This window comes from Desarmillaria tabescens, assembly GCF_030435595.1.
Source record: "Desarmillaria tabescens strain CCBAS 213 chromosome Unknown EV420scaffold_14, whole genome shotgun sequence".
Taxonomy (NCBI): domain Eukaryota; kingdom Fungi; phylum Basidiomycota; class Agaricomycetes; order Agaricales; family Physalacriaceae; genus Desarmillaria; species Desarmillaria tabescens.
The window spans coordinates 94916-113684 of record NW_026848313.1 but is presented as its reverse complement, the minus strand read 5'-3'; the positions used below and the strand labels follow the sequence as shown (position 1 = coordinate 113684).

The following is an 18769-nucleotide window of genomic DNA, read 5'->3' as shown; positions in this document are numbered from 1 at the left end:
CTGTTCGGAGTATTAGCAGTATCGTCGCGAACCTTGAGGTTTCGCTACCTTTCCTAAGAGCGACTCGTTGTACGCCAAGAAGCTTGTCAAAGGGCGAAATGTTGGTGGTGCGCATGAAAACGCGTTGTTTGCACACAAGGCAAACAGAAAACAATGACGCATAATTTATGAAATCCTCCGTAACAAATATAGATACGTAAACACAAATCGCTCTCCCCTCACCGCTGCCGTGACGCTATAGAAGTATCCGAATTCGTCCTCCCTAGGAACCCACCAACAACACTAGACACAGTTCCTGTGATCTGGCGCTGCTGAATCTGCGAGTGCTTTACGTAAAACAGACGAACACTCGTCGAGTTCCATACTCCTAGAGGAGTCATGCCTCGAACGTAGATTTCACCCCAAATTAAAGAAGTCAACCATACGATGGAAGCATCCGACCACTGTTTGTGTACAGTAATAAGCGACACTGGAGCTTATAAGCGGAACGTTGACTGACCAAGGAATTTCCGAGGTGTTAAGGGAGGAACGGGAGGTAATACGTCTTTTAGAGTTACTGACCCTAGGAAATCTAAGACTGCAGACGTTGAATTGGCTTTCTGCCGTGATGCTTGGAGTTCTTGGCACTTTTGGTAAGAGCTCAGATATAACTAGCATGACAGGGTCTAAGGGTAAGCTGGGATGACAGGCGCGTTAGTATGCAAATTGTTCAAATATTAAATTGCACGTACCCTTCCTGCCAAGATGACACCTACAAAGCACGTGGTCAGCAATATGTTATCCGTTGGTACAAGAAATACAAACCCAGTCATGAGTAGGTATGAAGCCATTTCTCCCAATACCAGAAGCAGCCACCCGCTCAAGGCTGATAGTGGTATCGGAAGACAGAGAACGTCTCTCCTTCATCTTACCTCGGGCCTTCTCAGACACGGACGACGCAGGATCTGCAGTAGCAGCTGTTGGGATAGACTTCAGCTGTCGGCGACATCAGGGGGACAACCACCGACGTCTCCGCATCGTGATCGGCGACTTCCTCCAGCTGGTCCTGAGACTCGCTTGAAAGAAGCCGCGCCTTCTCAGTGCGCGATTCAGGCCCTTCCGCGGATTCTCTAGGATTTCTGGCAGTAGTCTTACGATTCTGCTCCTCCTTTGCTAGCTGGACACGCCTGATTTCTCGTAATCCCCGAGACAGCGTAAACGTTCCCAGATCCTCAAACGTCTTATGGGATGAAATGATGCCATATATGAGATTAGGATTCTCCGCTAGATGGTGAAGGATGACAGAGTTGAATACTTCCAACCTAGGGAACTGTTAGAAAGACGTGTACATCTCGGGTGGAGCGCTCACATAAAGAACAAAAGTCTAGGGTGTCCTTCATCTGCCAAAAGGAAGAGGGGATTCGAGAAGGACGTGAACAGCTGGATCAATCTGGCGCTAGATGTCACGCTCAAGTTCTTGAAATAGGGCGCCAAATTTGACAGCGTGATGATGAGGGCGGGATACAGTGAATTAAGAGAGCCAGAAGTGGTTGCCACCACAGAATAAATTGCCTTTGACACATGGTGAGAATGATACGACAAAAGAGGTTACAAACATACATTGATCATGAAATCAGCAGCAGTTCCTGACATGCTCCATTTTGCGGGAACTTGTATTCTGATGGGTGACGCCAGTCTGTTCCCAAACGCGGGTTCTGCTGAAAGTGTTTGGATAATATAGGATAGTGTTCTACAGAGTCCATGTTGTTCTAAGACAGTTTATGAGTACCTGAATGGCAACGGCAACGAAGGGAACATACGAGGCTTGTCCTTGATCTCTAAATTGTAGCACAGAAGATGGGCAATCAGATCGGTGGCCTTGTCCGTATCCAGAACAAATGCGCGGAAATTTCTGTAGGTGCTGGATCAATTTGTGTTGCACCTTGATCATCGGGAAACACCAACTTTGTTGAGTTCAATCATCTTCCATAGAAATAGTACTGACACCCAATATCAGCATACAGGGTGATATCAGAAGATGAAACCCACCTATTTCTGCAACGTAGGGTATAGATTTCCTTGCACCGGGAAGTAGATTGTTCACGCTTGCCAATTGTTGATTCATGATACCGAGTATGCCAGTCCAGAATAAAGGTGAAATCCTGCGTGCGATGCTAACCACCAAAATGAGTAATCGCTGCGTCCAACCTAAATGAATACTTACGAGTTTCATAAGGAAATACCGGAAAGAGTTTGTTTTGGCGGTAGGAACGGAATGTCTGGTTTCTCCGAGGTCTCGGTGATGATGTCCCTCGCCCCGCCGCTCTGAAAGTCAAGAATAGCTATCAACACTTGGAGACACATGCCGACAAGCGGTTGATCTGGGGTCTTCGCCCTTGAACACGAGGTGATTGTAGGGTAACCGCCCAGTCATGCTGATACTGAGCCGAGTTCATAGCTGTATTGAGGAGCGAGCATAGAATGGTGAGAACGTCGCGTCGGGGTGTTTTCTGAACGAGGTGGAGGGTGTACAGGGAGGGCTTGGAGAAGAGCGACGATGATGGGACGTATATCTGTCTGGAAAGGAGGACGAGGAGGAGGCGCAGGACTTCGGTCTTGTTACTGTCATACTGGTTGCTGACGCCTGGGTCTGTCGTCGATCCAACGCCCTTTTCCCTTGGTGCATCTCAGCAGAAGAACGACGATAGAGGGAAAGCATTATACATACCAAATGACATAGTTTATCTTGTGGTGGTCGACTTGAATCTTGGTGGGCAGCGTGAAACCGCAACAGAACAAGAGATCTATGATGCAGCTGAACAGCTTCTCCCCCAACGAAGGCATCGTTTTGGTCTGTTTCGGGGGCGCGGTCCCTGCTTCATCCTCGCTGTCGTCCTCATCCTCAATCACGAACTGTGGCGTCCCCTCATCCAAGCCCTCGTCAACTTGCTGCCTCTTCCACAGCACCTCGAGCTCAAATACACTCGCCTCGCCGTCCACTTCAAAGACGACTGGTAAGACGCGTTGCAGAACGCGGAGGCAATTAAGCACCTCCTTTGTCGTGTTCCTGTCTGCAGAGCCAGCGGCCTTGATGAACGATGATGCAAGGGCGGTGACGGAAGTGTTGGAAGCGGAGGGGAATGTGTGGTCGGATACGAGGTTGAAGAGTCGGGAGGTGATGACACGAATAAGGGTGGCGATGTTCTCTGGGGCGTCAAGGAGGGCGCGACGGACTAGATAGATGATGAGCGATGCAATTTATGGGAAAGATAGCGTTGCGTACTGTCGTTTGGAGTGATAAGAGAGAAGACCTCTGACGCCGAGTCGAAGAGGCTGACATACTGTATGCTTCAGTTCAGTTCAATTCCAAAAGTCAGGACATACAGTGCTCACCTGATCCCAGTAGCTATCGCTTTCTGGTATATTCTAAGCAAAAAGTAAACGCGAGTTCCCAAGTAGTCGTTGGAAGAGACGGACGTACCCGCACTGTGGCCAATTTGGAGAGACCGCCTGGCTGACTGCGAAAGGCGAGCTTTTTCTCATCTGGAAGCAGGCCAAATTGCGAAGTGAGCTTTTGGGGTATACTCGAAAACATGTCGACCGCAGCGGAGAACGTGGAAGCAGGTCAGGAAGTTTAGCACAGCCACATGCTGATCATTCAAATTGATCATTTACTCGAAAACGCGGTTGCAACATTTTGTCGTGAGAGTACAAGGACAATTGCGGCTAGGAACGAGCTCTTTTTGCCACACTGAGGCACCCTGAATTCACACCCGAGAAGAACCAGTCTTCGGGGTTTGAATGTTGTGAAGGATTCATAATACAAGGGTACCTGTGTGAAGAAGCGCTCAAATGTAGTAGTGTTTCAAATCGCACGCACTCATGATGGTGAAGATGAGAAATGTCATTGTGGGCCGATAATTAATCTGAAAGAGTCCATGGATCTAAGTACGAGGATCTAGTATTACTAAAGTACGAGGACGACCACTGCGGCCAGCACTGCAAGGGGAATACTAGCAATGAGCCTCAAGGCTGACGACGACGACGAGCCCGTCGAACTTGAGCCTGCAGCAGCGGACATTGTAGCAGGTGCAGCAGTGGCGACGCCATTGACACCACCAGTGACCGCTCCATTATCCTTTTCCTACGTCGGTGGTTAGTAGAGCTAGGAAGGGAAAAAGGCAAGGGTAGTACCTGTGTCTCAGAGCTGCCGATGCTCATGGCAGCAGCCTGGAAGCTTTCGAATGTGTTGCCGGTGGATGGGGCGTTGACTGAGCCGACCATTCCCATGCCACAATGGTCTACCTAGTAGGGAAGAGTTAGCTTGGTGTCCGAGCGAAACAAAGGGTGGGCCAAACCTGTTTGCAGTGGAACCAGATGGCTGCAATAGCGATGAGAATGGGGAACAAGTACACAAGAAGGGACATACGCTTTGTATCGTCGGTAATGTTGACGGAAAACTGAGTTCCTGCAGTGAGACCAGAGTCGAACCCACTAGGGGACGAGCCATTGGCAGCAAGAAATGTGCAGGGAGCAGCAAACGAGGACTGAGTGACAGAGTGAGTCAGGCCGTTGCTACAACAGAGTCAGACCACTGGGGTAGGGAAGGAAAAGAAACGACAGACTTTGGGAACCAAAAGGTAACCAGGGTTCCATTGGAAGCGGTGACATTGGCGGGGTGAAAGACAAAGCCGTTGTTGAAGGCAACGTCGATGTTGACGTGACCGGGCGTGTCTGCTGGAGCAGAAGGAGCGGCAGCGGCAGCAGCAGCAGCAGAGGTAGTGGTAGCAGGTGAACCCCCACCACCGCCGCCGTATAACTGAGCAGATACAAGAGAAGAGAACAAGAGGGTGGAAGCGAGGCAGAACATTGGCGAATACCACGCTGGGTGTCAGTTTTTAAGTGAACCATGAGAGAAATGCACAGCCAGAGAACTTGTAGTCAGCCATGAGCGTGTAAAGTACAGATACTTTTTAGTGCAAGCTGTTCCGAGGGGCCCAGTGTGGGTGGACATTTCAGCCCCAAAGTAGGTTTCTAAGTTAAACTTGGCGTGTAACTTTTATGTCAAAAGGAGAGAGTGACGTCACTGCCTTGACATGACATGCATCGTCGAGGAGGAGGAATCGCCGCGCTTCAACGTCAACAACAGAACCAACGCTCTTTCGTTGCTCTTTCCCACGTCCCTTTCACAGTCACAGGTAGATCACCTCCACGCTCAGCTCACCCACTTTCGCACCGCCCTCGCCCGCTTCGCCGCCACTCACCGCGACTCCATCCGTCGGGATCCCGCCTTTCGCCATGCATTCCAGCAAATGTGCTCTTCTATTGGCGTCGACCCTCTTGCAGGTCCACGAAAGGGCGGATGGTGGGCAGAGATGCTAGGCATGGCAGATTGGCAGCACGAGCTAGGCGTTCCAGATCGTCGACTGTCTGCGTCACAACCCGCGACCGTAACGGCGGCCTCATCGACATGGCAGAGCTCATCAGGCTCGTCACAAAGCTCAGGGGTCTCGCAGGCGGCGCCATCGATGAAGACGACGTCATCCGAAGCATCAAGTCTCTTCAGCCCCTTGGTGCAGGTTACGCCGTCGTCGACATTGCAGGCCGCAAGATGGTACGTAGTGTCGTCAAGGAGCTCGACGACGACCAGACTGTCATCCTTGCCATTGCCACAGAACTGGGAGGCAGGATCGTCCCAGATATTCTGGTAGAGCGCAAGTCCTGGTCTCGGGAACGGGCCCGCTGCAGCCCTAGAGAATATGCTCACCAGAGACGGCCTTTGCTGGGTCGACGATCAGGACGAACAGTGCGGCAGAGCCTACTGGGTTCCGTCTGCAATCAAATGGGACGAATAATGTACACAATAACTTCATCAACTCATTCCATCAGTCCCAAACCTCACCGTCTTCACTTCCAGACTCTGTACATTTACCAGCACCACCGTTCCCGTCTTCACAAACTCGGGAACAAGCACCAACCGACACCGTCTTCCATCCTCTCTCACTACCTTTGTCCCAAACTTTTTCTGTCCCCCTACAATATACAAATCCGGCGTTTCTCTCATAATAAACGGATCTACCCCAAAGTACGGATGACACCACAGCGTATCGGGAGCTGTAGGCGCCATGTGTCTCCAGTTCAGTGTCGACGCTAGAATAGATAACCGTGTACTCGGTGGGCAATCCAGGTACTTGAACATGTCGTTCAACGGTTGTCCCGAATTCACCAGCATCGTTCGTGTCACCCCCTTGCCACTCCCAATACGTAGATACGTTGGATTCGTCTCGCACTTGAATGATGATAACGACGCCACCGGTCCTAGCATAGCCCGTGGAAACGGCTGCTGAGGTAGAATCGTTCCCGAGGGATCTGCTTCACCCGGTAGCACATGGATAGGCATTACCCGTCCGATATCGTACAAATGTCCAGCAAGCGTTTGTGTCGGATGAGGAGAAAACGTCGTCGTATCGTAATTGTACTTGCCCCGCTGTATTTCTTTTTAGAACAGATCCTTTTTTTATAACATCAATGTTAACACTTGCCGATTTCTTCTCATCCCCTTCGGCAGTAGGCTCCCCTTTGACAGGAATAATCACAGGTGCCAAGAGAGTTTCCCTGCAATCACAAGTCGAGATATACGAGCTGCAGGATCCCTGGTCTTCAGCACCGCCCTCTTCTCCCGTGAGATACTCTACAAGCATCTGCAGTGACACGTCCGGTGATGAAGGCGAGCCGATACTTAGACCAGACACCTACCGCTATCCATTCATCAGCACCGTCCAACTCCATCCTATCCTCATCCTCGTCCTGAGGAGGCAAGTCCAGGATAGCATAGATCCACCACTTCGAATTCTCCATTGGGCGTCTCCACCCCGAGCGCAGCTAAAACAACACCAGTCACCAGCCCCGCCGCTTTGACGCGCTCTCCGACGAGCTGTAACCGCCCAGACTCGTCCTCGAGCAGGATGCTGTCTTCATCCGAGTAGTACTTAGGCGGAGGCGGAGGCGGCGGTATGGTGTGCTAGAAACGACGTTAGCCCTGTATGACCGTGGCAAAAGAGACCTCCATGGCTTACATCCCGGGCAATGTCTTCCAAGACGTTCGGTTTAAGTGGCATGTCCATGTACACCGTGCCGATAATGTAGCACAGTTGCGATTTGACAACCTCTAGCACGCGTCGGACGAGGCGGGGATTTCCTGTATCCACCAGCTGAATAAAGCTAGTGACAAAACACGGATACACGCACCCTTGACACTTGCCCATCGTCGCAGCGCCCTCTCCTCCACAGGTTTTCGCAGTTCGCTTAGTCGAGTAAAATAAATGTTGGAGTATTGGTGCTTGTAAGACTTGTCTGTGTCGCCGATTCGGAATGACGGCGTCGCGTCGGTGGCGTCGAGGAGCAAGGTCGTGCTCCGGCGAGGAGGCGTCGTAGGCACAGGTCTGGAGGTCATTAGTTGCAATATGGTTTCATCGTTGGTGCACGTACACGTCGTCGATTTTGACTTTGCCCATGTTGCGAGGTGATGGCAGGTATCAAGACGCGACGCGATGTTTGTCGTCGCTTTTTTACGGCCCGGACTCCGCGGATACTGTTTGCTGCATACAAGTAATATTAATGGCGAGAACATATCCATACAACTCTAATGCTAGAGTATTAGTCGATGGTAATACCCCGAACGGCTGTTTGAGTTTTCAAACTACTCCTTGTGCTCAAACATCAAGCCAGGCATCTGCATAGAATCTCCCGCGCTCCTCAAATAAATAAAAAAAGATTTGAATCAATTCGGTCACATTGAATTTGGCTTCTTCATATCGTACACATTTCAACTACCAAGTACTTACGTTCTGCAGTGTCTTTAACAAGGCTTCGCATAGGTGCCACTCGATTCGCTTCCAGCACCCGCGTCCAAGGTCCCGCGTTTTTGTTCAGTCTTACCAAATGCATACTCCAAAGCGTTGAGAGCATGGGCCGGACTGTCCTTGTCCATGAGATTTTCAGTAATTTCAATCTAACAGAATAGTATTAGTCTATTCCAAAAAACAACGAGGTGAACGTCAACACTTACAATGTCAGTGACAAGATTCTCAACAAGCTTGAAGAAATTTAGATTGTGCATGTCGCATAAACGACCAGTTTACATACCGTAGCAGTCATGCTATCGCGAACGACAACACGGAGGATTTGGACGTTCTGCAAGTTGGGAGCGAGTTCATAGTTTGGAACAATCCTGGATCAACGTGAAAATATGTTTGGGACCATAAGATATCAACCCACCATCCTTTCGCACGCAAAAGAGTTTGAATCCAACGCTGCTGAATATCGGGGTACCGCTTTTGGAACTCATCCGTGAAGCGGAACGACACTACAGGAAGTCCTGGCATGTAATTCTATCAAGTGTTAGGCGTGTATACCATCCAAGTTACGAAACAAGCATACCTCGACGTTGCTATCGACACCGACACCGTGCTTCGCAGTGCTCTGTACATGAGGTGCAGGCCTGTGGATATCACTCAGGACAGTATAGTAACCGCTATTCTCCAGCGCCCGGCTGAGAAGTCGAGCATTCGCCAGGTCGTTCAAGGCGATGGTCCTGTAGCCTTCAAATCCGAGATGAATGAAATTGAAGTACTGCGCAATGACATGTGCCGCTGGGCGAGAGAAGTTGAGGGAGAAGGAATATTCGACCGACCCCAGGTAGTGAAGTTCGAAGATGAGATCTTTAGGAAGATGGGCCTTGTCTCGCCATACAACGAACCCAACTCCGCAGTAGACGCGCCCAAACTTGTGACCACTTTTTATAAATAGTGAGTAGACTCGCTCCAAACCAGTATCATACTCACGAGGTGTTTATAGACACAACTCGGGGAATTTTGAAGTCCCACACCAGATGCGGCTATAAGCAGGATGAGCAAGGTGAAGGAGATAGAATATAATTGAATTACCGTCGCGAATGGTGCAACGAAACCACCTGATGCCCCATCGACTGAAAGTTGTGTTATTTTAGGTTCATTTGTGCTATTTTTGTCGTGACCATACCATGAATAGGAACCGAATTCCCAGTCTCAGCCTCATACTTGTCGAGAAGATCTGCCATTTCTTTGACGGGCTCGTAATGCCCAGTGTAGGTGCCTATATACGGGTTAGCAGCACACTCACAGCATTATAATCAGATCTTACTTCCGAGAATAACGTAAACCCCAATAGTATTCTCGTCGACATATTGCATTGCAGCCTTTGGGTCAAGCCTGTAGTTGCTCTCGACGGAGACAGGAACGAGACGGCATTCGACTTCAAAGTAACGAGCGAACTTTTCAAGTGCAACTTGTGCGTTGGCTCCCATGACAATATTAGGGCTGTTAGATCGATCAGTTAACGCGCTTCTACTGCGGAAACGACGCGCCTACCCAGGTTCATGGATGCTCTTGCCAGCGGCTTTGCGTTTCTCTTGCCAGATGCGCTTCATGGCCAGGCCTCCAAGCTGAATAGCTTCGGAAGAACCTGTTGTCGCAGTCCCGATAGCCTGCTTGGCCGAAGGAGCATGCCACAGGTTGGCTAGTATGGAGATGCCTTGCGTGGGAGGTTTAGTGAATAGGTGTGAACGCCGGAGAAGAGGACTGACACCGGGTATGCAGAAGTTCTAGAAATTGCGATCAGTGAAATCGAAAGGTAAGAAGAATTCGAGGCACATACGAGTTGCGGGATATTCATCGCAATCTTGTCCACATACATCAGAGACTAGCATGTACCCACACTCAGAGTAAACAGGTACCTATAAGGTTCTTGTTGATGTTCTCATTCATTAGCTTGTCGGCTGCAGAAGGCATCCAAGTCGAAACAAAGGACGCCAAATTCAACACGGGATTCCCATCTAGTGGAGCATCGTTAGCGCCAGTGCCGGTAAGGTAGCAACAAAGTATACGCCACCTAACGCGAGCTCATCATGAACGAGCTGATAAGATGATTCGGCATCGAGGCCCTGCACAACAATTCAAGGGTGAGTATATATAGCGCAGCAGCAACGAGTACTCGAACGTGCCTTGGAAGCAAGATGGTACTTTGGGATCGGGCTGGTTCCATATCGAGCGCCGTACGAGTGTTGGACAACGTCGGGATCTGTATGCGTTAGAGAATGAGGATGTCCCTTCTTATCCTAGAAATCGATGAGCACGCTGCAAGACACAAAACGGACAATATCGGCATACGTGAGATTCCTGGACGAGGCGGTCTGGGTTGACGTGCTGGAAAATGGATGAGAAAGTGGGTTAGGTACGGGCAGGTCACGGACCTTGGTGAGCATGATGGGGAGAAGGAAAGAGAGAATGGATATAATTCAGATGGACCTTGGGTCTTATATGGGGGGCATTCAACAGAAATAGCACCCACGTGGAATGATATTGATGAGGTCATATGTATGATACAAAAATACGGGCAGGCAAGGCGACATTCATACAACATGCACATTCTCCTGACCTAGATCACCTCTCTGCCCTGCATCTCCTCGGACTTCACCATTCGTTCCTAGCGCCGTGGCATCGCCTGATGCACCAGCATATGCTTCCTGACCCCAGCCCCAACCTCCTTCACGCGTAAACGGAAGCTCTTCACTTGTATATTCCCGAGGTATGTGATACGAAAAATACGGCTCTTGACCGGTAGATGTCACAGGCTTGCGGAGAAAGATGGAGGTCGTGCGAGGAAGAAGCAGATGGTTGAATCGAAAATCAAACACCGCGGCAAAGGTTTGTCGGAAAGCAACCAGAGCTGTGCAGATACCGATGACCGCGCCACCAAGTACGTCGTACCAGTTGTGATCTATACAAAATGTGAATACCGAGTTTAAATGTGGATGAAAATTCACGTACATTCATCAATTGTTAGCGCGCACGAGATCAGGGTTGCCCCCAAAAGCGGGCAAAAGAGTAATACCATTTTCCAAAAGGCGGGATTATGCGCACTCGTAACCTTGAGTTGCGCATTCAGATAGAGAGCCAGGTAAAACAACCCTGCCCATCCCGCAGTCGAGTGGCCAGACGGAAATGATTCCAGGGAATCGTCGATTTCGTTCTTGTCTCCAGTACAAACACTTCGGTCATACATAAGAGAGGCGAATCCTGTTCCTGATGGAGCGGTATTTTGTTCAATGGATGGTTGACAGACGGCATAGAAATGGGGTCGGAGTCCTCCAATGAGCCATTTTATGAAAACCTGGTTTGGTTGGTGTTCACAAGGCAACAAGATAACAGAAAAATAAGCACCTGAAAGACAGCAGCGGTGATCAAGCTCTTGAGAACTCCCATAGTGGTAGTAAGGAGATCGTTTATACTTTGCCGGCGAACTTGAAAGAGGCAGACGAAGAAGAAGGGGGCGAAGAATGCAATTAGAGCTGCCGCGATGGGTATGATTTCTTTACGAAGAGGATAGACAAATTGTGGGTATACGACTTGACCGTCCTGGAAGTATACGGGGAAAGATCTGCTGGGTGCAGGAGCTGCAATACTCAGTGAGCTAAGTAATGCACGACGAAAACTCCGTAGACATACAAGCTTCATATATTCCAAGTCCAAGGGCGCCCATGAGGGCCATGGTAATAAGATCCTCGCCATGTAGTCTGAGCCATATACCGAGACGGAAGTTTGAGTGATGCATAGTTACAAAGTTGGTGCTCAATCAGTGGTTCCACTTAAATGATTGCCAGAAAGTGACGTAGAGTGCGATCACCGAACTCCACTGGAGCAGACTAGAGTCAAAACTGGAGTTGTGTAGCATTTCCAAGAAAAGCATCGCAAAAGTATTAAAATTCAACCAGATTGAATGCTTAGGCCAGAGGGGACTTCGTTTCACCAACAAGACAGAGAAAACAAGAAGCGAACAATGGGAGTGGCTGTGAATTGTTTGCACTTGTTATGCACAAGCAACTTGGACCTTCCTCTTCTCGATAATAAGTACACCTTTTACTTTTTGCACCTCCCCCGTTGCTCTTTCTCTATTACCTTTGCTATCCCCATCATCATTCATACAACTTACGCCGTATATACTCGCTCTTCGTCGTGATGCTCGACTCTTCCCCGGTGGCATTGCCTCCCGTACCTCGTCCATTGAAGCGGTCGTCGTCAACGGCATCTCTCCCGACACCCCCGCGTACCCAGCGCAAAAGGCGCACCGCACGCTCCAAGGCGTCTTCTGACGAAAGTGATGGAGACAACACTGCTGACAGTGGTGATGAAGTCGCGTGGTTGAACAAGAAGCGGCGTATCAGCGACATCCAGGAGGAAGAGGAGGAGGACTTTGACGATGAAGACGTCTTTTGGGCTGGTGGGAAGAGCACCAAGGCAACAGGAACCTCAGCCAAGGCTCAGAGCGCGTCAGCGACGCGACGGTCAGAGTCACCTGTTGGCTCGCCTGTACCCTTGCTCTTCCGCAAAAGAGAGCGAGCACAGTCGACCTCTTCCCTCGTCTCTCCGCCGCCTTCATTCAGAAAGACCAAGCCTGCACCAGCAAAGCCTTCCGTTGTTCGGTCGGCGAGTCCCACCACCACGTCGCCACCACGGACCCCAAAAAACAGAGTCCAGCACCCAATCCGAGATTCTCCCAACAACCCTTTTCTGGATACGCCTGGTGGCGTCGATGATGCTAGTGACAATGAGGATGACGGCTCATCGTTGGTCGAGCGACCTTACGAAGAAAAGCCTACTGTCACATTCGTTTAGTAAGTGATTCCTGCAGCCCTTCGCTATTCGCGTTATTAACTTTATACTGTCAGTCGCGGTGTTCGAAAGACCTTCCCCAACCCTTACTATGATCCCGTCAAGAAAGGCCCCGTGTCTCCGACTCCCAATTCTCTGCTTCCGCCAGAACACATCGATTTTTCGCCCGACTTGAGGTGCCCTCCCAAAGTCCTATTCCCTAAAAAGAAACACAGGAAAGGCACCAAAGTCGACACAAGCAAGGCCTCCGCTGTGCTCTCTGACGTGTTTGCAGATGATAGCGACAATGAGGCATCGCTTCAAGTTCAACCCACCAAACTGTTTGCAGATGAGTTGAAGGTCACGGAACGATCTAAGCGGTAAAATGCATTTTTGCGTCGAATTGCAGCATTGCTTGCGCTGTTGACTCCTTTCTCAAATTTCTCCTTCATCTCACACACAGTCTTTTTCTGCCTTCCAATTTTCTCTGCATCGCTTTGTCACGTCTCTTTGTGAGTTTCAGGCCAGTGCCTTTTCCCATTTCTCATCACTGTTTTCCTTCAGGTCACCTTTCTTATATATGTTCAAATATCGTTGTGCGACACCTTTTTATGAATATCTGCGACACCTATCCCATCCATCCTATCCGTGTCCAATGCTCTTCCAATTATCCATTTCACATCCTCTAGATAGTTTGTTTTCCGATGTATCTTGACAATGGCATCCTGGATATGCATAGAATTTGACACAAGCAGCAATGAGAAGAGCAATGTTGGTATATAATACAAAAGTTGGCGCGCCGAAGGCGACGTACATTAATCGTCTTCATGTATCATGATCTTGGGCTCATCTAGTACCGGTGGCAAATTGGAAGGAACGTCCTGTGGGACGTCCTGGGGTTCTCGCCCCGGGACAGGCTCGGTATCCTCGTTCTCTTCGTCGCTACCTTCACCTGGTCTCCGGAATACCAACTCCTTCCCATTGACAAGCCGCCGTTTCTTTATAGGCACGTCTGCAGCAGCAGCGTCGTCGCCACCCTTTCCCAGCGATTCTGTAGTCTGAGCGCCATGCGCTTTCGATCTCTCCTTCTTCTTCTGCCGCTTTGCGCGGTTTTTAGCTGTTTTGGCCTCCGTCACAGCCGCAGCTTCCTGCCTCCGTCTCTCGAAATTTGCCTCGTCTGTTTCCTAAGCTCACGTAGGTAAAATATGTCAACCTCGGAAGGGCAATGACACGTACTTTTTGCACAGTTTCTTCCAGGAGCTTCAACCTTTCATATTCTCGCCGTCTACTGGCCTTGTAGACATGGAACTCGCCACTTCCTGCACCAGCGCTGGATCCTTGCACGTTCTTCATCATTTCTCGGGCTGGACGGATTGTTTTTTCCTTCGGAGGCGGTGGCAAAAATGCAGGCTTTGTGGGATCTTTGAGTAGCTTTTCCAGTTGCATACGCTGCTTTTCGACGGCGGTAAGAGCATGTCTATTGGCTGGAGGCGTTGAGCTCGACGCGGCGGGTGGATTGGGTGTAGTCATCGTTCGGATACAAGGTAAAGGTAAGTACCGTTCAGTCACGTTGACTTCGTTTCTTACCGGTCCGATTGCCGATGCTACTTAATACAAACACTGTCGATTTCCTCAACGTACAAGTATGCACTATCCTATAGTAGATCCCTTAATACATAGTCTACAGTATCCGTGAACAAAAAATTAGGGTATACATATTATGCTACTTCGTGGGCTTATGCATGATATTCAAAACAATTACTACACATGCCCTTGGGTTTGAAGGGGTTCTGTCTGAACTCTTTGCAGGCTGTCGAACTCGGAAGCGACAGATCCGACACGCTATCAAAAGGAGAGGCATCATAACCCAAGCTGCTCTTGGGCGAAGGCGTTTCTGTCCGATTTTGCGGAGACAACAAACTCGGTGATGAAGACGACGCCGGAACGCTGGGCCTACGGGGAGGTATCTTGGGGGTTGTGCTGGGGGTAGCGCTACGCCGTGGTGGAGGGGGAGGGGGAGCCTTCTTTCCGGGAGTTAGAGTCGCAAGGACGTCAGTCGTGAATGATCTGCGCATTGGGAGCGCTGGAGGAGTAGGCTCCGCTGTCCGGTTTGGTCCAATATCAGATAAACCATGACGCGAGATCGAGGGCATCAGGTGGTCTTCATCGTCGTCCACTACAGTACTTGCAAGGCCGTGGTCTGGAGGACCCCCAAAGAAAGGGCTATGAGATGGATTCAGAGGCTTGGATTTATATGCATCTTCTTCTTCTAGATCACTCGTTCTATATCCTTCATCCGGCGAGTCGTCGTCAGACTGGAACGATGGAGCAATGTAGGCAGTATCCTCTTCGTAAGCTTTTCCGCTGCGAGAACGCTTCAATAACACTGGCTTCTTAGAGATAGCCTCCGTGTATGGCGTCGGAAACAATCCCTGCTTCCCATCTAACTGACCCATCCACCACTCATCAAGAACCTCGTTAATCACAACAATTTCGTCGCCCGCTTTGAATGATAGCTCATCGGAGGAGCCGTTGAAATCATACAGAGCGCGCACAACCTTCTTTTCCTGCAAGGAGGGTGGCTTCAGAATGCGAGAGGGCTCCTTCGGAGCTGCCTCTTTGGATTGCGACTTCCGTCGCAATGTCTTAGTGAAGCTCGGGGACTTGGAAACTGGTGAGTTCTCTTCACTTCCTGGCGGATGATCGTCGTCGTCGTCCTGCAACGATGCGAATTTCTCCTTTTTCTTTCCTCGTACAGATCCCATTGCACTGTTAGCCCAACCAGCAACGCTCATTCTCATCGAAGAGTCTGGATTCACTAAACTGTCCGATCGCTTTCTCGACGCTCGCGAGCTAGGGCGAGAAGGTGGACGAGAAGAAGCCTTTGCCGTACCCGCAGAATCGGTGCGGCGATGGGTAGTGGACGGGCGGCGACTTGATGACGACGTGTTTGTCCGCTCGTCGTCAGATGAGTCTGCAGATGTAGATTGAGGGTTTGAGCGGCTGGACCAAGATCTCTTCTGCACGGGACGCTTAGGAGTCTTGGTACTATTAGAACGAGAGAAAGTATGCATGGGCCCTTCTGCTCGACGAGGAATGACATCTGAGGTGCTGGACCTATGAGGCCTTTTAGTCGCAAGTCTAGGATATCTGATAGCATGCATGCCTACCATTCTGCTTGTGTCTCATGTAGGACCTCTAGGTACTGCTTCACAAAATTGACCTCGCTTTCCAGAAAGCCAGTCAATTCGCGTAGCTGATCTATTTCACTTTCTTGGATGGCTTGCATGTAGGCCCGCACATCTTCGGCAGCTTCCTCACTATACACCGTCGAATTTAGGGAAAAGAAGAGTCAAGAACAAACTCACTATCGGGCTTGCGCTCTCTCAACTTCTTCATCCGCTTCTACTTTATCTTTCTCCTTCTTACTGTTCTTCAACTTTTCCTGTTTCGTTAGGGCGGCGTCAAGACTGAGTCTAGAGATACAAGGAGTGATTAGAACTTGTACCGAAAGATACAAAAAGACCTACCTTCTGCTCTCTAGTTTCTTTCTCTGGTGTTCGTACTCTTTGACCTCATTACCAAAGTTCTCAAGTGACGCGAGGTACGTATCTCGAAGAGTTAGCGCGTAGGCCTCTTGTAACGTGGCGATCTTGCAATGAGCACGACCCAGCTTTATAAGCGAGGCGCCTGTTCAATAGTAAGCAAGTGGCACGAGCAGAGTGGCGGGCAGCGAACCGAGGGCAGAATCATCCCCGTATTCTTCACCGTGGACGATCATGACAACGCCCAGAGTGTCGATAGGCAGCAATTTTTCCGGGTTATCGAGGGACTCGCTTTCCTTCTTCTTGGTGAGGGCATGATGATAGTCTTCGGACGCAAGATGTAGTCTATGCGGTACACATTAGCCAATATTGAACGAAGAGGAGATGCCGGACGCACTTTTGAGCAGCAAGCTTCCGTTTCTCGATATCCAGCTCGAGTTCATGGAATTCTTCTGTAACCGTCGTCTTCTCACGAGAGGATATTACCTCCCCTGCCCACTGTGGCCAAGATGGCGGAATTAGGGTCACTGTCGGTCGAGGCTCATCGAAGACATACCTGGCGCAATTTACCTAGCTGAATGAGCAGTTCAGTAGAGAGCAAGGTAGAGTATTCAAGATGGGCTTGCCTGTTTGCTGGCCATCTGAATGGATACGATGGCGTACAAGTACAAGTGATACCATGAATTACAATAAATGGATTCAAAGCCTGATGCGGAGAATGCCGAAGCTTGCTGATTGGCTGGTGGGTCATGGAGCTATAGTAACACACATGTTGCATTATTATAAGGCTAATCTGGGTCCATACAAGGCAAATACAAAAGCAAAAAGATAGCGACACGGCTCCCGAATAAACAATTCACTGCATGCCCTTTGCAGCTAACCGTAATCCTTCTTGAACTGCAACAGCCTGGTAATATCAAGTGAGTTACAAAGCAGATAAAAAGAAAGTTGCCTTCACCTCCTCTACCCATGGCAACTTGAAAAACTCGCTCCGCCGGAGTTCTTCTTGCCTTACTGTCAGGCCCTCCGTCGGGCCGCTGCCCAGAATGGTCTCGAGATCACGCGATTGGGATTCCAGCCAAGTCTGTATAAACTCCGCAGGCTTCTTAGCGAACGATTCCAAAAAGGTACGCTTCAAGTGGGAATTATGGAGTGATTGTGCATGAAGAGCTATCTGGAATCGAGGTCAGTGTCAAAGTTAAGAGAAAATACAAATTGTTGACTTCTTCATCTAGCTTGGCGAGGTTCTGAGCGCTTTCCCTGTTCGTCTGTAACATGACGCTCATGCGATTTTTGAGGAAGACGTCTTCTGCCTTCACTTCTATATCCCAGGCAGTGGGCCGATCTGGAGGTGGCACTGAAGGGTCGATGGTGTAGAACAAAACCACAGGGTCTGGTGTCGATAGATACTGGTTGACTAGGTCGGGTAATTTTTGAAAGGGGATGTTTTCGGAGCGGAATATCTATGGAAGAGGTGAGTATAGTGTAGTATTGAAAATGAGATCATCGCGCACCGGCGCCAACTTTTCATCAGCCCGTACTAGCCTTCGATCTACCTTATCCTGTAGACCGTGGAGTTTGATATAGTTCCAAAGTGTTTGAATGACGCCGACACGGCTCTCCTCCTTGATACCCAAGATTTCACCTGAAAAGAACAATGGTCAAACGAGCTGACATGTGGTGACTTGAGCGATATACCAAGTTCGGGGCTGACTTTGTACTGCTCCGGAAAATGATCTGGATACAAGATAATGCGTAATTTGACGGCTGCATCCCCCGTCCGCCGAATGGTGAACCCATCCAAAACAGGGTTCTGAAGTCCGGTTGCGCGAGGCCACTGTATTAATGTCAGCCCAGAAGAGCTTCAGGGTGAGTGCCTACAACTGACCTCAACTATATTTCCCTCTGGGAACAACGAGGCATCCCTGTCCAATTCTACAATCATCTTTTTGATAAATGTGGAAAACTTTCGCGTCGGCGCCTTGTCTTTACTTCGTTGGTTCCCAACCTGAATAAAGGGTATATAAGATTTCGCCTTTGACTGACGTAGGACGCACGTACCTCCAATAGGCGACCTTCGATCTTGAAGCTCCAGGCTGGTATGCCTTCTCCCGTTTCAAAGTTGGCCATCTGTTCACCACCTGTTTGCCATATTTGCGAAGACACTGTATGGCTGAGAAAGAGTCGCAGTGTTCGCGTAGTCTACCTCGAAAACTGAGCGGGCCTTCGGATGTGATGCATGATACATACTGTTGGATTCCGAGCAAGCGAATCTTGAATTTCGACCTTCTTCCTAGTCATCGTCCAGTCCAATTTATGTTCCATTTCCAAGAGATCCTGGTACATTTGCGAATCTTGAGCAAATTCTGGGTTCTGAAGAACGACATTAGGCAGCGTTTTGTCGGTTATTTTTCGTCGCCTGAACAAAAAGAGTCATTATCAGAAGTAATAATCATGCAAGAATGTATACTTTGCAGATTTTGTCCCGTCCATCGCGAAGAGGTGTTGCTATTGGAATCTGTTTGGGACTTGGAAGAATGGGAGTTGCAGAGACTGTCA

At 49.5% G+C, this 18769-nt stretch overlaps 8 protein-coding genes across 8 annotated transcripts; 1 reads left to right on the top strand and 7 right to left on the bottom strand.

The window, feature by feature from the left end:
- Positions 1-140: 140 nt before the first annotated feature.
- Positions 141-3799, bottom strand: EV420DRAFT_1536174 (high-temperature-induced dauer-formation protein-domain-containing protein). Its single transcript, XM_060472861.1, is given in 18 exon segments — positions 141-469; positions 500-599; positions 628-665; positions 801-975; positions 1004-1301; positions 1349-1551; positions 1600-1748; positions 1800-1857; positions 1945-1979; positions 2029-2084; positions 2110-2153; positions 2204-2258; positions 2422-2655; positions 2708-3212; positions 3263-3320; positions 3373-3405; positions 3461-3638; positions 3652-3799. The coding sequence occupies 17 exon segments, from the start codon at positions 3572-3574 to the stop codon at positions 219-221; spliced, it is 2406 nt and encodes an 801-aa protein (XP_060331679.1). The 5' UTR covers positions 3575-3638; positions 3652-3799; the 3' UTR covers positions 141-218.
- EV420DRAFT_1536171 (Cupredoxin) lies at positions 3783-5019 on the bottom strand. Its single transcript, XM_060472860.1, has 5 exons — positions 4605-5019; positions 4409-4554; positions 4338-4360; positions 4174-4284; positions 3783-4123 (listed from the first exon to the last, which is right to left on the bottom strand). Exons 1-5 carry the CDS (start codon positions 4847-4849, stop codon positions 3947-3949), a joined length of 702 nt encoding a protein of 233 aa, XP_060331678.1. The 5' UTR covers positions 4850-5019; the 3' UTR covers positions 3783-3946.
- Positions 5020-7519, bottom strand: EV420DRAFT_1763196 (DNA polymerase alpha/epsilon subunit B-domain-containing protein). The gene is made up of 8 exons (XM_060480733.1): positions 7468-7519; positions 7228-7421; positions 7056-7177; positions 6851-7000; positions 6736-6786; positions 6516-6680; positions 5882-6466; positions 5020-5761 (listed from the first exon to the last, which is right to left on the bottom strand). The coding sequence occupies exons 1-8, from the start codon at positions 7491-7493 to the stop codon at positions 5240-5242; spliced, it is 1815 nt and encodes a 604-aa protein (XP_060331677.1). The 5' UTR covers positions 7494-7519; the 3' UTR covers positions 5020-5239.
- A 234-nt stretch (positions 7520-7753) lies between these two features.
- On the bottom strand, positions 7754-10356 carry EV420DRAFT_1536164 (glutamate decarboxylase). The gene is made up of 17 exons (XM_060472859.1): positions 10268-10356; positions 10185-10220; positions 10019-10132; positions 9907-9958; positions 9752-9850; positions 9673-9696; positions 9602-9619; positions 9387-9549; positions 9160-9335; positions 9019-9111; positions 8925-8965; positions 8823-8875; positions 8419-8773; positions 8257-8369; positions 8125-8209; positions 8048-8074; positions 7754-7990 (listed from the first exon to the last, which is right to left on the bottom strand). The coding sequence occupies exons 1-17, from the start codon at positions 10277-10279 to the stop codon at positions 7838-7840; spliced, it is 1614 nt and encodes a 537-aa protein (XP_060331676.1). The 5' UTR covers positions 10280-10356; the 3' UTR covers positions 7754-7837.
- Positions 10357-11841, bottom strand: EV420DRAFT_1536156 (acid phosphatase/Vanadium-dependent haloperoxidase). The gene is made up of 4 exons (XM_060472858.1): positions 11523-11841; positions 11238-11470; positions 10845-11187; positions 10357-10794 (listed from the first exon to the last, which is right to left on the bottom strand). The coding sequence occupies exons 1-4, from the start codon at positions 11626-11628 to the stop codon at positions 10427-10429; spliced, it is 1050 nt and encodes a 349-aa protein (XP_060331675.1). The 5' UTR covers positions 11629-11841; the 3' UTR covers positions 10357-10426.
- A 50-nt stretch (positions 11842-11891) lies between these two features.
- Positions 11892-13408, top strand: EV420DRAFT_1536153 (uncharacterized protein). Its single transcript, XM_060472857.1, has 3 exons — positions 11892-12688; positions 12743-13177; positions 13230-13408. The coding sequence occupies exons 1-2, from the start codon at positions 12033-12035 to the stop codon at positions 13047-13049; spliced, it is 963 nt and encodes a 320-aa protein (XP_060331674.1). The 5' UTR covers positions 11892-12032; the 3' UTR covers positions 13050-13177; positions 13230-13408.
- Positions 13409-14206, bottom strand: EV420DRAFT_1536152 (DUF1168-domain-containing protein). The gene is made up of 2 exons (XM_060472856.1): positions 13902-14206; positions 13409-13849 (listed from the first exon to the last, which is right to left on the bottom strand). Exons 1-2 carry the CDS (start codon positions 14193-14195, stop codon positions 13481-13483), a joined length of 663 nt encoding a protein of 220 aa, XP_060331673.1. The 5' UTR covers positions 14196-14206; the 3' UTR covers positions 13409-13480.
- Positions 14207-14401: 195 nt separating this feature from the next.
- Positions 14402-18703, bottom strand: EV420DRAFT_1641684 (BAR-domain-containing protein; the record flags this gene model as incomplete). The annotated part of the gene is made up of 16 exons (XM_060477269.1): positions 14402-15782; positions 15836-15985; positions 16034-16141; positions 16196-16355; positions 16404-16555; positions 16608-16708; positions 16767-16780; positions 17092-17107; positions 17169-17384; positions 17434-17673; positions 17725-17855; positions 17909-18047; positions 18099-18218; positions 18272-18412; positions 18461-18629; positions 18681-18703. The coding sequence occupies 16 exons, from the start codon at positions 18701-18703 to the stop codon at positions 14402-14404; spliced, it is 3261 nt and encodes a 1086-aa protein (XP_060331672.1).
- Positions 18704-18769: the final 66 nt, after the last annotated feature.

Excerpts from the sequence above, each read along its gene's own strand:
- EV420DRAFT_1536174 (XM_060472861.1), bottom strand. The coding sequence starts at position 3,574 with ATGTTTTCGAGTATACCCCAAAAGCTCACTTCGCAATTTGGCCTGCTT. Across the intron at positions 3,321-3,372 it reads GCGATAGCTACTGGGATCAG|TATGTCAGCCTCTTCGACTC; the intron begins GTGAGCACTGTA and ends TGAAGCATACAG. Across the intron at positions 2,154-2,203 it reads GGTATTTCCTTATGAAACTC|CATCGCACGCAGGATTTCAC; the intron begins GTAAGTATTCAT and ends TTTGGTGGTTAG.
- EV420DRAFT_1536171 (XM_060472860.1), bottom strand. The coding sequence starts at position 4,849 with ATGTTCTGCCTCGCTTCCACCCTCTTGTTCTCTTCTCTTGTATCTGCT. Across the intron at positions 4,555-4,604 it reads GTTACCTTTTGGTTCCCAAA|CAACGGCCTGACTCACTCTG; the intron begins GTCTGTCGTTTC and ends ACTCTGTTGTAG. Across the intron at positions 4,124-4,173 it reads TCGGCAGCTCTGAGACACAG|GAAAAGGATAATGGAGCGGT; the intron begins GTACTACCCTTG and ends CCACCGACGTAG.
- EV420DRAFT_1763196 (XM_060480733.1), bottom strand. The coding sequence starts at position 7,493 with ATGGGCAAAGTCAAAATCGACGACGT. Across the intron at positions 6,787-6,850 it reads TTGTTTTAGCTGCGCTCGGG|GACGAGGATGAGGATAGGAT; the intron begins GTGGAGACGCCC and ends TTGCCTCCTCAG. Across the intron at positions 6,467-6,515 it reads ATGAGAAGAAATCGGCAAGT|CGGGGCAAGTACAATTACGA; the intron begins GTTAACATTGAT and ends AAAGAAATACAG.
- EV420DRAFT_1536164 (XM_060472859.1), bottom strand. Across the intron at positions 8,774-8,822 it reads GTTGTGTCTATAAACACCTC|TGGTCACAAGTTTGGGCGCG; the intron begins GTGAGTATGATA and ends ATTTATAAAAAG. Across the intron at positions 8,210-8,256 it reads CTTTTGCGTGCGAAAGGATG|GATTGTTCCAAACTATGAAC; the intron begins GTGGGTTGATAT and ends ACGTTGATCCAG.
- EV420DRAFT_1536156 (XM_060472858.1), bottom strand. The coding sequence starts at position 11,628 with ATGCATCACTCAAACTTCCGTCTCGGTATATGGCTCAGACTACATGGC. Across the intron at positions 11,471-11,522 it reads ACTTGGAATATATGAAGCTT|CTCCTGCACCCAGCAGATCT; the intron begins GTATGTCTACGG and ends TGAGTATTGCAG. Across the intron at positions 11,188-11,237 it reads TCACCGCTGCTGTCTTTCAG|GTTTTCATAAAATGGCTCAT; the intron begins GTGCTTATTTTT and ends CAACCAAACCAG.
- EV420DRAFT_1536153 (XM_060472857.1), top strand. The coding sequence starts at position 12,033 with ATGCTCGACTCTTCCCCGGTGGCATTGCCTCCCGTACCTCGTCCATTG. Across the intron at positions 12,689-12,742 it reads CCTACTGTCACATTCGTTTA|TCGCGGTGTTCGAAAGACCT; the intron begins GTAAGTGATTCC and ends TTATACTGTCAG.
- EV420DRAFT_1536152 (XM_060472856.1), bottom strand. The coding sequence starts at position 14,195 with ATGACTACACCCAATCCACCCGCCGCGTCGAGCTCAACGCCTCCAGCC. Across the intron at positions 13,850-13,901 it reads TGGAAGAAACTGTGCAAAAA|GAAACAGACGAGGCAAATTT; the intron begins GTACGTGTCATT and ends ACGTGAGCTTAG.